This window comes from Delphinus delphis, chromosome 16, assembly GCF_949987515.2.
Source record: "Delphinus delphis chromosome 16, mDelDel1.2, whole genome shotgun sequence".
NCBI lineage: Eukaryota > Metazoa > Chordata > Mammalia > Artiodactyla > Delphinidae > Delphinus > Delphinus delphis.
The window spans coordinates 81894124-81909292 of record NC_082698.1 but is presented as its reverse complement, the minus strand read 5'-3'; the positions used below and the strand labels follow the sequence as shown (position 1 = coordinate 81909292).

At 42.9% G+C, this 15169-nt stretch overlaps 1 protein-coding gene across 1 annotated transcript in view; it reads right to left on the bottom strand.

Moving 5' to 3' along the window:
- Positions 1-5926: 5926 nt before the first annotated feature.
- Positions 5927-15169, bottom strand: part of EGLN1 (egl-9 family hypoxia inducible factor 1) — a 56708-nt gene continuing 47465 nt past the window's right edge. The window contains exons 3-5 of the mRNA XM_060035069.1: positions 12183-12319; positions 9501-9568; positions 5927-8474 (exon numbers count right to left, since the gene is read on the bottom strand). Of these exons, the coding sequence (XP_059891052.1) occupies positions 8410-8474; positions 9501-9568; positions 12183-12319 (270 nt within the window). The 3' untranslated portion in view covers positions 5927-8409. The remainder of the gene's footprint in view (positions 8475-9500; positions 9569-12182; positions 12320-15169) is intronic.

The following is a 15169-nucleotide window of genomic DNA, read 5'->3' as shown; positions in this document are numbered from 1 at the left end:
CCCAATCTGTCATTTATATTAGAAAAATAGTTTTCTGTTCTGTTGGTTTGTTTTTCCCTTTTAAAGCAAGTTTCCTATCCTGATAACAGTCATTTGGGGTCAACCTTTAAATGTTGTTGCCCTTCATGTTGGAGAGAGGGGGTGGGAGAAGGGGAGCAGACTTGACTTCTGTAAAAATTCGGTGTTTTTTAAAGTCAAGGTTATACAATATCTAGCAAAGCAACTTTAGACCTAGAAAGTATAGTAGACTTTCACAGTAGACTGTAAATGCGTGTCCTAACTGGAAATTCTAAGGTGGGTGGGAAGCTGGGACAGACATCTCGCAGAGTATCCCGTCGTCCTAAAGCGCTGAGCTTGTGGGGTTTTTTTTTTTCTCCCCCAAAGCTTAGAGGAGTTTTAAGTAAATTAGAATGTCAAAGTGAAAGAGGCGCTGCATCTCCCTGCAGATTAGTACCCAGCTGGGATCCCGTGCCTGGGGCACACGCGGTATCTCCTCTCACTGGGCTGCTTGGTGAAAAAGCGGAAGTCTTTTTGCAGTTAGTCCTTATTGAGGGGCAGTGGGTTCCTGTTGTTCTTTGTCTCAATTTTTTGTCCTTGAGGCTATTGGTGCCTTAGCAGTTTGTTGTGTGTGTTGTTGACTAAGTAGCGTATCCACCAAATGAAGTGAAACTCTATTGGACAATTATTATTACAGATTAAATTGCCTGGGGAGTTGAAATTAACAGAAGAGGGTGCAATGTGGAGATCAGCTCTGGTTTTCCTTTATTTTTCTAACATTCCACTAGAATGTTAGAAGTTATGTAATTCCATACACATCATCACACACCTTTTGATATGAAAAGTGAAAGACTTGATCTTCTTAAGTGACTCAGGAATCTCAATATTAAAATTTACACCGTTGTAGACTGTAATACAGAAACAAGCCGCTGTTTGCTTTCTTCAGTTCTGGTGCTAATAAACCTACCAAAAGATTTATACCCTCTGGCTTAACTGAACACCAGATGGCGCTCTTAGTAAATTAAATTTCTCTGAAAAACCGAAGGCAAAAGCAAAGCCAAAAGGATATAAGGGAGAAACTTCAACGGGCATAGTAATTGCTAATTTTGACCCATAAAGGGAAACGGTAGGTTAGGATCTCAAGTCCTGAGAGAGGAGGGGACACAGCATGGCCAAGAGTGTGTGCTTGTTCAGACAAACGAGGACTGATCTACAGGGCACTGTAATCTCCCCAGACTTGTTTTCATTTCACCTTCCACTCTGAACACTTAACAAACATATGGCAAAGCATGGTACTCCCCAACAGAATGTCTTCCAGACGCGGTGGGACCTATACTTTCTACTGCTTTCAAAATCACAGCACTCTTCCTTTGAATGTCTGGTACTTCTTATTTTGTTGTGTATCATCTAGGTTAGTCTGAAAGCTTCCTAGGACATAATGTCCTTTGCCCCTGTGTCAGAGGTCTAGAAGAAAGAAGAGGGGCCTGTTAAATTCTTGGCGTTTCTCAACTTCCATTGTTACCTGCTTTTGCAAAAACATCTTAATGTAACACTGACTCGTTCCCATACTTCCCTGAAGAATCAAAGTTTGTATTTTCAAGATAGGATATTCTTAAGACCCAAATCATTCCAGGTTATAAGCATGCTTTGCAAACTAAATACATGAAAATCTGCATCTACATGAAAGAAAACTGGATTTTTTTAACAAAAGATTCCTCACAGGGTTCCTTTATGTATTTGTATACATTTAAAATAATTCCATAGGGAAGGTAAGATGCACCCAGACACCTGTTCAGTTGCATTCTTACCATCAGATACTCAAATAGCCACCTCCATAGGATCCCCGAGGGGAGGATGGAGTCTAGCTTCTTGGCATGTCTGTGAGAGCCACCGTGGTTATTTGTAGACTGTTCATTCTCATTGGTATAGCAGGCGTGTGTGTGTCCATCCGGCTTTCCAACTCTTTGTGCCTATTTTATTTTGTACTTTGGGCTGCTTTCCTACTTTTTTTTTTTTTAAATGACCATTATATATTCAGTTGAATCTGTTCTTCCTGGGGTACCTCACAATTTAATCTTTTTAATTTTGTCATTTTCAATTTCTCTACTGAGTTACATCAGCTCTTGTTTCACAGCTTCCTGAGGAGTCTTTTGGACCATTTTTGTTCTGAGGTTTTGAATTTCGAATTTCAGGTGTTAGTTTTTATTTCCTGCCAAGTTCTATTGGAGGATATTTAATGCACACCGAATATTGTTGCAGTTTTCTGCCTTATGGTTGAGGGGAGAATTTTCAGCAGCTGTACTTCTCGTTTTTTTTCTTCTTATAGATAGTAGTGTTTGTAGATATTTTCTTCCCTTTTCGGCTCATTTTGAAAGGTATTCTTTTCCTGGACTTGCAGAAACAGTTGGTTCGATGTAGGCAAGGATGAGGGGTTTCTGATTCAAGAGTGTTTTCTTCTGTTGGAACAGTGAAATACGGTATTTCTCAAGAGATGACACTTTTCTTTGTGAGGTGTGTTGGGGCTTGGAGTCTCACCTGATTCTGTAATTTTACTTTTCTAAGACCCTTACTTCCTCCTTTCATTTTATCATCAAGCCTCCAGGAGACATCTCCCCCTGTCCCAGACACGGTACATTCCTCACACAGCCCCCTTCAATCTCATTCAGACTTCCCCTTGATGATCCCGTGGGCAGCGCTGTGAGGCACTGGTGTGAGGCGTCAGCATCCCCATCACTCGTGCTGGGGGCCCTGTGTTCTTGCCCTGTGTACTGCCACAGCTAGGCCCCCTGCCCTTGTCTCTTTACCATATAGTTTCCACCTGACTCTGCCTTCATAGGAATTCTGATGCCGGCTCTAGATGAACTTTTTTCTGTGTCTCACAGTTACGCTGCAGGTACAGGTTATAGGTGACTTTGTTGGGAAGACAGTGAAAGAGATTCAGATTTAGGCAGCAACTACTATTCCTTGGAAAACCAGAAGCTCAGGTACTCCCCCCTTAAATATGAACACACAAGCAAGAACTATCAGACCTGGGAGGAAAGCTTCTAACCTGACAGACAAAAATGAAATCAAACAGAAAACAACGTTCAATACTGTGTCTATTCAACAGAATAGGTTTTTCTATATTTTAAAAATTTAGAGAACATAAAAGAGAGCTCTTGAAAATTAAAAACGTGAGAGCAGACGTGAAACCCTTGCGGGCAGAACTGAAAAAGACACGTCTCCTCGGTAAAGGACAAAGACGCAGAGGAAGCAGACGACAGCAGCTGGCTCAAACCTGAGGTGCACTGTCTGAATGACTCGGGTTCAGAAAGAGCAGAGAGGGTGGAGGGGAGAAACAATTTAAGAAAATGTCCCCGAATGTACGGCACGAATTTACAGCTTGCATACCTAGCGTACTGGCGGAGAACGGGTGACTGTAAAACGGTGGAGCCCTGGGGACAAAGAATTATTCCGTGAGCTTCCACAGAGGAAAAGCAGATGGCATGTAAAGAATTAGAAACAGGAACGGCTTCAGATTTCTCAGCATCCACACTGCGACTTAGAACCTGGACAGTGCCTTCAAAAGTCTGAAGGGTAATTATTTCCAAGCTAGATTTCTAAACTCAGGCAAGTTACCAATTAAATGTGAGGGTCAAAAAAAACCAACAGACATTGGTCTCAGGAAACTGAGCTCTCACATACTCTTTCACAGAACGCGTTGAAGGCCAGGCCCACCAGATTGAGGAACTAAACCAACATGGAGGAAGACATGGGACCCAGGAAATGGGAGACCCAACGGAGAGTGGTGATAGGATCTCCAGAACAATGTGGAAGGAGGTCTAGGGAAGGCAGCTGTGCGCCAGGCACAAAGGGCAACCACTCCAGGTTCCTGCAGGTTAGACGCCACAGGGGAAAACAAAAGATCAAGCAAGACATAAAGAAAAAAGTAAACTGGGAAAGTCATCATGGTTTATTCTGCGTCTCACCTTTGAATTAGCACAAATAGCCTTTCCCCCCTCCCCCCCCACCGGCTGCGCCGCGCGGCATGCAGGATCCTAGTTCCCCAACCAGGCATCGAACCCGTGCCCCCTGCAGTGGAAGCGCAGAGTCCTAACCACTGGATCACCAGGGAAGGACCGCCAGGGAAGTCCCAGATAGTCTAACATTAATGTGACCTAAGTTACAATGTAATTATGTAAGGAGATCGGGGAGGTGTCGCAGGGGCAGTGGAGGAGGGCTGGAGAGACACCTGTATTCTTACCTTCCATGTGGGGAAGTTAGGAGATAAATGTCGGACAATGAAGAATCAAGAATGTAGCGACGCGGGCTTCCCTGGTGGCGCAGTGGTTGAGAGTCCGCCTGCCGATGCAGGGGACACGGGTTCGTGCCACGGTCCGTGAAGATCCCACATGCCGCGGAGCGGCTGGGCCCGTGAGCCATGGCCGCTGAGCCTGCGCGTCCGGAGGCTGTTGCTCCGCAACGGGAGAGGCCACAACAGTGAGAGGCCCGCGTGACGCAACTGTATTAAGAACCGGGCACACACCCAAAGAATCACTTAGAAGAGGTGAAATCTTTTCTCAGGGGAAGGACACAAGGGGCTGTTTTCCTTAACAACCCCTACAAAACAAGCTGACTTAGCTACGTGTGCATTTATACCTTTTTCTAACTGTAAAGGCATTTTATAGAAAAGCATAGAAATATAACAATTTTGGCAGAAAAAGGCCTAATCTCAATGAAAGAGAGGTCTCATCCAGTAACTCCCTATCCAGTAACCTCTACACCACCTGTTCAGAGCGCAGAAATTATCCATTCGATAAGAAGAGCTTTAGCCGCCTGCAGCTGCGTAGGCTCTCCCTGTCTTATGAACTGGTTTATATTTAAGTGTTTTCTACTTGTAAAGCTCTTCCCGGCTCATGAGGCCACGCCCTTTATACATATCATTGGTCCAATGGTCCGTCCTTGAGCACTGCCATGGTTCAGGTGAAATTTACTTGCTGGTCAACATCATGAGAAGACTCTGCCTTAAAATCAACGGCAGAATCTGGAGAACGCATTCCTGGCATTAAGATGTCTAAAAACCTATTCTTGAAGCAGTGGAGACTGGGTACTTCTGAAAGTCCATGTACAATTATATGATCAAATATATGGTATAAATACATATAACTGCCACCCACAGCCGAGATACACTCTCATCCTTGAACCCTGTGTGTCTTGGGAATAACGTGTTTCATTTAGGTCGCGCACGACTCTTAAGATTGGAGCTACTGTGCTTGTTTCAGATGAAAAGGGCTCCGAAGGTCACGCAACTAAGTGGCTGAGCCAGAACTAAACCGATTTGTCAATCCTGGCTGTGCTCTTTTACCACACTACCAAATTTAACTAAGTCTTCATCCCTAGCTCATCTGCCCTCTCCTTTAATCCACGCAGCTATATTTCAGCACAACTGTCCAAATGCCCCAGGATAGGTTGGGATATAACAAAAACACCATACCGAAAAATATTTTAAATAAGAGATAAATGAACTTGTATATTGACCTCATATTGTGAGAGCTCTTCAGTTTCTTGCATACACACATGGGACACCTGTGACGGCCAGCGATAGAACCTAGTGGCCCTTCCTTTTTGCAGCGGAGAGGTGACACAGATATGCTCGACAGCATAAAAATCCTAGTAAAAGGGCAAGAATCCAAATGTTGAGAATCCAGCCAGAGGTCATGGAGCCCGTGGACCCAGTTCAGCTACTCCCAGGATGTTGCTGAAATTGTCGGACTCCCATGTTTACTGTTCTCTCTCTTCCCCGTTATCATTTATAAAAAGCAATACCAGACGCTCTGGACTGAACCAGAGATGTGTGATAGAAAAGCACATTACCTGACGGAAGGGCCCATTAAGAAAGTCAGTGTATGATAAAGGATTAAAAAAAACAAGACAGGCGGAAAGAAGCATAATTTTTTCAAGAACATTTATACATCTTTTTAATTAGATTAGCTTTACAAGCATCTGGAGAGCTTTTTCATAATGAAACGCCGCTTCTCAAATTACATGACTTTATAGTCTATCTGTAGATGAATCCTCAAATTCTTTGCCTGCTGTGGATAAAGGTCTGTGTTTTACGGCTGGTTAATATGGTGAATGAAAACAGCATTAGAAGCTTTATCTTTAACCAGGATTAAACACATATAGGCCACAAAAAGTTTTAAATTTTGTTTTATATAGAGTCCTGCTTGGTGACAAGTTAACGGTCCCACTAACATGAAATGAACAGATTTTAAATGGATATTAAAGGAATGGCTATCCCGATTTCTCAATCCTTTCACAACAATCTCCAAGAACTTATATAAACTTTTCCAAAAACAAAAAACAAAAAAACACAAAAAACCAAAACTTAACACCTGTCTGGTGAGCAAAACCCACAGGTAGTAGAATCTGACACTTTGCACAACTGCAGAGAAACACATCTGAATGACACAGGGGCTCCCAGATTAAAAGGCTGTTGCTGTACACCTTCACAGACAAGCCTCCCATCCGCATCATACGATTTCTACTAGACCTAAAAATAACAGCGCTTTTTGAGTTGTGGCCTCAGGCAGCGCACTGCACCGCAGGCCGGGTGGCAAAGACAACTTGCGCTCCGGGAGTGTGGAGGGCAGGGGGCAGAGGCACTTACTGTCGAGACGCTCCGCTGTATTCTATGGAACTAGGAGAGGAAGCGGAACGAAACTGCACGCGGGCGAGGAAAAACAACAGTCAACTGTAATTGTCTCCTCCAAGTTCTCCGGAAGTGAGATCACAATACTGAATATTCAATCCCACCCTAAGTCCACACTGTCAGTTCACTAAACAATTTTTTTTCATGTTTTACATGAACAATAGCAATCTTTTAATAAAAATTACTGAGCTTTCCATAGAAAAGGTCTCTAATTGAGTACAAACTATACAGATGCTAAAACTGTCATAGATTGAAATATACAGAAATATTTCTGTACACTCACATTATTTTGGCAAAGAAGATTAAGGATAGAGATAGAAAACTGAAGTGGGCAAAGGTCTTACACCCATAATTCACGCAAAATACAGATACCACCCTTAGGGCTTTGCTGAAGAGCCTAGGAAACTGAAGTCTAAGACACCCATCCTAATTCAGGTGTTAAATGACAGAAGTCTGGGAGGCCTTGTGTGATTTTGTAGTATTCCCTCTTTTTTTCCTGAAAAGTGAAAAAGCAAACTCATGAAACATAAAAGTATCTGTTTTTCTGCTTTGTGTTTCGTGTTTGTAAGCTAAACATCCATCTTTCGGTACTGACGAAGAGCGTCATGTCTGGGGAGTGTGTCAGCAGTGGTCTGAGGCGTCACTAACGTTAAGTCTCTACCAACACCGTTCAGTCTGAATGCGCACAGCCTCCCCTTGACGCTACCCAACAGGAACGAGGTGCTGATCTGCTGACCAGATGGGCACAGGGGTAGGAAGAAAACGTTAACAGCAAAATTGAAAGTACAATCAACTTGACAGGAAGCAAAAGGAAAAGTCTTAGGAAAGGGGACAGTATCTTCTACATCTATAGGATATATATACCTGAAAGCATAAGAAAGCCCTTTATCTTGGGAACTTGATGCTGAGGATAACCTCAAGTTCATTTAGTGCCAGTCACTTTAGTTTTTTTAAATGTAACTTAAAAGATAAAACCTTTTTACTGTGTATGTTTTCTTACAAAGCATGAACTAAAAGTTATTGGTAGTAAACGGTGATGGTTTTTACTGTTATGTTTCACTACTAACAATGTCAGGAAAACAACAGCAGCAATTTCTAAGAGTCCAAATTAGTGTAAGACAGGACACAAAACAATCGGATTTTTCAGCTGGTGATTAAAGTGCTCCTTTTCTTATTTTAAGTAAAAAGAAAATTAAAGTAATCATTAGTCACTGGCAACAATCATTATAAGAGGCCTCTTAGGGCAAAATTTAATAGTACGAAGAGGTTTACAAAAATAGATTGATGCTATTTGGGGGAATAATACTGTAATTTTTTTCTCAATTCAGTTTTGATAAATTGTACCTGATCATATAAAAATTACTTCAAATTCAAACTTGACTATATAAAAAAGGGAGCGATGCAATGCAGTCAGCTAGACGACAGACCTGGCAAATATAAGAATGAAAAAGTTCCACCTAGGGCACTTATCTCATGTCCAGATGTAAATACCACTTTCAGCTGATAACTTATATTCCTCCCATCACAGGTTTGGAGTCAATCATGCAGTACAAAGCCACACAGTCAAAATCTTCGTTTTGATGCAACACAAAAAAGTTGTTGGTTTCCTTAAATTGCCAACTGGTGGTCTATTTTCTTTGTCCCATTTATTCGTATTCACAAGTTAACAAACAGCGTCAATAATTACTGTAGATGAGTGGGGTATTGCTGGATCAAAGGCTCTATAAGACGTCTTTACTGATTGAATCAGAAGGTTTATTGAGTTCAACCCTCACACCTTTTTCACCTGCAAGGTAAAAAAAAAAATTCATTCATTCAGTAAGCACCAGAGTACTGCTTCCCACTAAGTTCCTAACAGTATGCACAGCGTTTCAGCTTTGCACACACGCATCATCTGAAAATGATCATGCTTGCACTTCCAGAAGCTACCCTCAGGACTGTATTACGAGGCATGCACAGACGCTGAACTAGTAAACCCTCAAAGGGAAAAATCATTCTCTACACAGAGATAATGATTTTTGTCTCCTTTTATTTGAAAAGCAAATCAAACTGCTGTAAGAGCACAGTGTGTTCAGCATCACTGAAAGCACAGTACTAGGCTTCTGTCACAAATAAACTTTAAAAATACACAGAAAATGCGTGAACATTCAATTTTTATAGTTTTATAAAAGGCTGATGTGGGATTATCAACGGGCTCATGAATATACAGCTAGTTAAATCAGTAATATGAACGAACTTGAGCAGGTTTGTGGAGATACAAGGTAGGGTTAAAGACAAGACAGGTCAGTGGTCCATCCGATGGAAACCTCAGACCCAACCGCTCCAGGAGATAACCCGTAACTGGGGGTGACCTATGGACGCCACTGGCAGACGTGGACTCCACGTGCCTGTCTGCTTTACTGGTTTCAGCATGTCAATTCATCCCCTTTGTATTAATTTTCTTCATGTCCACATTTTACATGGCAGACCTGGAGTACTCTTCAGAGCACGTACATCTAACATGGAAAGGATATTATTCCCTTTCCTCTGCGGGGAGAATGGGAGGAAGCCAGCCTGTGACTGAAAAGGATTACCACAGAAAAACTCAGCTTGGACTCAAATGATTTTCCCAGACATCTTTGTCTCAAACTTTCCTCATCTTTGGGCAATTGTGACGGTTCAAGATAACAATGAAGATGACTTAAGAGCAGCCCTCTTCAATAGGGGAATTAAGAATCAGACGGAAACAAGGAGCCAGTCTTCTGGCTCACGGAAAGCCCTGCCTGGCTGCGGGGTCTCTTCCTTCCGGTGTACCCTGGCCCCAGATGTTTACCTGTTAGATATTTTACTTTAGCTCGTGCTCTCTCATCTGCATCAAAATACCAAACAGTTATTGCGTACCTAAAAGAAAATTCAGAATAGGGTAAGAATGATCACACTGGGGAAAACAAAGGGTATTCTGTTGCAAAGGTCTACTAAAACTTGTAACGCCAAAATAATGCCTAACTTGGGGTGACATCAGATGATAAGGGAGCGGAGCAACAGCCCACTCACTTAACCAGTAGTCCCAGTGCTCAGGAGTATGGCAGAGAGCCAGGAGTAGCTAAAATTCATGTTGCAGAGTTGATGAGTTTTTATGACTTTCTTAACACCTACTTAACCTACTTGATTATCTGTTTTGCAAGCCCACAGCAGATCAGAAACAGACAGTAAGAAGGTAAGAGTGGCTGTTACAGAAAAAGCACGCTATCAATAGCACAAGTTCTAAAAGAAAAACAGAGAAAGACTCAAGGCCAGGGGCCCTGTAAAGCAAGGGAGGGCTAAGTCTCCACCACTTCTAAGGACATCACTACACACATACCGGCAAAGAATCGTGATGGGGGTTTACAATTTTACAACCTGGAGTCATCAAGAAAGTTACATTATGCTAAGAATGTTTTAGGATTTTTATCAAAGCAATTATACTTTGTTTTGTTTCATTTTTCTGAAAATTTCATCACTCACTTGGAATATCTCATTTCACAAATACTGAAGAATCTCTGGTTTATTAAATACCACTTAGTTACAGCTTTTGGTACCAATAACGTGGGAAACGTGCACACACCACAGGAAGTGGAAGCCCGCTGCACGTGACCAGCGCCTGAGTAGAACGCAGCCATCAGTCAGAGTGTCCTGCGGCTTCTGGCCAGTGTTCGCTGGGGGCAAAGCAACACTGACTGATCAAATGAAGAGCCAGCAAACGTGGCAGAACTAAATCCTGTAACAGGTCGGAAGCAACGAGTCAAAGGCAGAGTAGAGTGGAGGCTGGGAGTCTGGGCAGCGGGGAAGGCCGAAGCCCCAGGCCACTCAGCTGCAAAGGGGCAGAGCTGAGCTCGAGGTCTGGCCTCCCGGCGTCCAGAGCTCCAGCCCCTCCCCTGCCACGCAGCCTCTTCTGTCCTGTCAGGCGGCCGTGGCAATAGGGAAGTGCACGCACAAACACTTCGGTATGTCTTCCGCACCTGCCCTGCACTTTCAGTTACGTAGTCATCAGAGTTCTAACACCTGCCCCAAGGCCTTCCCAGAAGACAGCTGCAGAGCAGCAGGCGTGGCTCTGCTTCCCCTGCCTCTCCCTCCAGCCATCTGTTTAGAGGCCCGTCGTCCCCACGTCCCCCTCTGCTGGGACTTCCACAGCCGCCCCCACTCCCGGCAGAGGCCGACGCTGCCCTACTCCCTGCTCCCCACACTCCAGGCCCAGTGGTGACACTGGACCCATCGATTCCAATTCAACAGGCCTGTCTCCCTCCTCCAAACCCCTGGAGCACTCCCTAATCGTCTGCCATCTATTTACCACCTAAAATGTCGGTTCTGTCTTCATCTAGAAAGGCTACAACCACACCGTATCCGAGATTCCATAAAAAGCAATGTCTGTGAAGCGGTCTCTAGGGCAGAGACGGGCACCGGGGGCACGGGAGGCGAGGCGGGGATTCAGGACGGCGCGCCGTGTGATGTGACGGGACCCCCGGCCTCCACCCAGGGATTCTTTTGGCCGCTAGCCACACCACTCAGCCGGCACTCACTACGATGAATTACGGCTGAGGCGACATGGCTCGGAGAGAAGCCAGAAGGAGGGACAGGTGACAAAGTCTTCAGAGCTTGAACCTCATCAACTGCTGGCCCGTCTCTAACATCATTATCAAGAGGCAGCTCTTCTCCCAGTGTATCTAAGGGACCTAGGCAAACGCGTGCCAGTGATTCACTACTGTAAGGTTCAAAGTCCCTTCTACAATGAAAAATAGGTATTTAAAAAGTAGCACTTTTTTTCCCAAATATTCATTTTGATAACAATGTCTGTAACATCTTCCATTTTAATAAACATTTTAATTGGGTCATGGTAAATGGTAAAAGAAATGTTTTTAAGAATACGTTAAACATAATAGGTTTAGAAAACTAAACTTTGTAGGAAGAGAGTGTAACGTAGAAAATAATGCAGAGGAGCGTGTAACAAGCCTCACAGACGCTTACTGTTGAAGCTGAGGGTGAGTTTTCTAACATTAACTCCCAAATACCTCTTCTCCACTTGCCTTTGCTCTACTCTTCTTCCTCTGTATTTCTACTCTCTGGTTATGTGTTTTTCTCTTCTGTATCATTTTTCTACGTCATCCCTCTGCCCCCCACCCCTGCCGGACCACCTTTAACAAAGTTGCCCTTTCCCTTCTCTATCTAATCTTTATTCCCCAAGTGAATACTCTCACCAGATCCGAGAATGGATCATAGTTAAGGGAAGACGGGAGCCCCGTGCTCCCCTGACTGACCCCAGACACGGAGTGGCTGTGCAAAGAGACTCACAAGCATTTGGTCCCAACTGTGAATCCATCTTACAGAATTATTCAAATTAAACAGTTACGGCCGAGGCCCTCTGATAAAGGCAGGTGAAGAGCAGGAAAGTACGCATTAGAAAATGTCCATGTTCACCCCAGCCACCCCCTCCTACCCTACGTGCTCTTGACCACTTCTTCCTGAAGGGGAGGAGTACTACCTTGTAGCGTATGCTGGCTGCACTTCATGAGGGTTGCGACGGTCGGACCAGAAAAACAGCAGTCTATCAAACCTGGGTTCAATGTCGGCAAACTGGGCCTTGCCTTCCGGGAAAATTCGAAGTATACCTCCACTTACCTAGGAAAAGGGCCAAATATGTAAGCGTGAGTGACCAAGAATGCTACAAAATTAAATTTAGGGGGGAAAAGACCAATTCAGGATATCCGAAGTCTTAAATCAATTATTCACAAACATATCTCGGTTAACGAGGTGGGAAGGTGAGCTGAGATTTCAAGTACATGCACCAATCAATACAAGGAAACATTCGTTCCTTCTTTTAGAGAATTTTGTAAATACTTGATGAGACAGATGTATATTATCTGAACTCAAAAGTCTTAAAATGACACTTGAAAGCCTGGAAGAGTAGTAAGCATTTCTTATTTATGTATGGTGATGATCTGCTTAACCTACTCTTAAAAATGTATCCGTATCTAGTCATGTTGACTAAATTACTACAAATGGTTAAGTATGTCAAAGAACTAGTTCTTTGCCCTTGCCAAATCTAATGCCTCTTATTTAAGGAACTCACTAAATCAGTAGAAAGTGTCATTTATCATCAGCGCTGCAGTCATTATTAGAAACTGTAGCTCTCCCTCCCCAGACTGGGCCTGACACAGGGATGACTCCCTGCCTATACAACTGGACTCCCCTCACAAAGGATCATTACTATTTACCCCAGCAAATACCCTTCTCTGTTTGGACCAGATGGACTTACCTATTCATTCCAATACTGACTGGATGTCTATTGTTCTGGGCCCTGTTCTGGGCCCTGGGAGCAGAGTAGGAAATAATTCAGACAGATGTGGTCCTTGTGGTAATTATAATCTGGGTGGGGGGGCAGTAAAGCGAGGTAAACCCGACCCAAGTGAGTAGCTCTTCACCCTTGGAAAACTCAACTCCTAACAGGTAGACTCTTCAACTGAAAGGCACATTGATACTTGATCAAGACACCATGGAGGCGGAGCCTATTCCTCGGTTCCACTACAGCCAGAGAAGCTGTTTACAGGCTCACTGTCAAGTAAGGTAGATTCAGGCTACCCGGTTCCCTTGCCTTCCTTCCTCAGGTTCCAGCGTTGTTCCGAGCGACTGCCAAAGCACTCGTGCAGACATCTTTTAAAGGAGCTCTAGACTGTGACCGAGAACATGCCTCTTTTCTCTCCCCCTGCCCTCCGCCCTTTCACCGGAGTCGCCGGGAATAGCACAGGCCATCTGCTGAAAATGTTCAGAAACACGTAGTTGAAGCTACCAGTCTTCCTCTGGGAAACGTTCCCTGATCCCTGAATTAGGCGGGCTCCCACGTGTTCCCACAGCAATCTGTCCTGCACTTGGCAGCGCCAACTGTAATCGTCCGTCTACTGATCTGTACCCTCCACTCCAGCCCAAGCTCTAGGAGGGATAGTTCTATTTCTGCTGTTTCCAGCACCCAGAATAACTTCTGCCACAGTGTACATATTCAGTGCAATCTTGCAGTGAAAGTTTTCAGTTTTACATATAAAAATACTGAAGATTTTTTTCTGCTTATATGCTAATTTAAAAACAACGTATTAATGACCTTGGACAGATCATATAAAAATTAAAAGATCAGCCTAGAAAGAACCTAGATTCTAACAAAATGTAAAATTTAAGAGTTGATCAAACATATTCATAGTTTTCTAGATATTCACAAAATCGGGAAAAAAATTTTAATTCTAACCAAATTTATAGCAATTTGTTTTGTGCGTTGGGCTCAAGGTGAATTACCAATTTTATGTCTCTATTTCAAACTTTAAAAGCTATAACAAAAAACCATGTTTGTTGACATAATGCCTCAAAATATACTTAGCAGTAAAACTTACCTCTACTTTGAACTTGGAGTAGGACAGAGGAAATTCTTTTTTTTTCCCCAGAAAAGTAACATTTTTTACTTTTAACTACTTGTCACACTTCTATAATACTTTCTATTCTTGCATTTGTTTTGTTACTTGCTCTTTTTAATTCTAAACTTTATTCATTTTATTGAGGTATAGTTGATTTACAATATTGTGTTAGTTTTAGATGTACAGCAGAGTGAGTCGGTTATACACATATGTGTGCATATCTATATTATTCTTTCTTAAAAATTCTTGTCGATTATAGTTTATTACAAGATACTGGATGCGGTTCCCTGTGCTATACAGTAAATCCTTGTCTCCCGATTCTAGATATAGCAGTGTGCATCTGTTAATCCCATACTCCCAATTTATCCCTCCCCACTTGCCCCTCTGGTAACCATAAGTTTGTTTTCTATGTCTGAGTCTGTTTCTATTTTGTAAATAAGTTCATTTGTAATATTTTTCAGATTCTACATATAAGTGATATCATATAATATTTGTCTTTCTCTGTCTGACTTACTTCACTTAGCATGATAATCTCTAAGTCCATCCATGTTGCTGCAAATGGCATTATTTTGTTCTTTTTTGTACCTGAGTAGTATTCCATTGTATATATGTACTGCATCTTCTTTATCCATTCCTCTGTCGATAGACCCTTAGGTTGCTTCCATGCCTTGGCTATTGTAAGTAGTGCCGCTATGAACACTGGGGTGCATGTATCTTTTTGAATTAGAGCTTTTGTCTTTTCCAGATACATGCCCAGGAGTGGGATTGCTGGATCATATGGTAACTCTTTTTAATTTTTTAAGGAACCTCCATACTGTTCTCCATAGTGGCTGCACCAATTTACGTTCCCACCAACAGTGCAAGAGGGTTCCCTTTTCTCCACACCCTCTCCAGCATTTATTATTTGTAGACTTTTTGATGATGGCCATTCTGACCGTTCTGTGAGGTGTTACCTCATTGTACTTTTGATTTGCATTTCTCTGATAATTAGTAATGTTGAGCATCTTTTCCTGTGTCTGTTGGCCATCTGCATGTCTTCTTTGGAGAAATGTCTACTTAGTTCTTCTGCCAT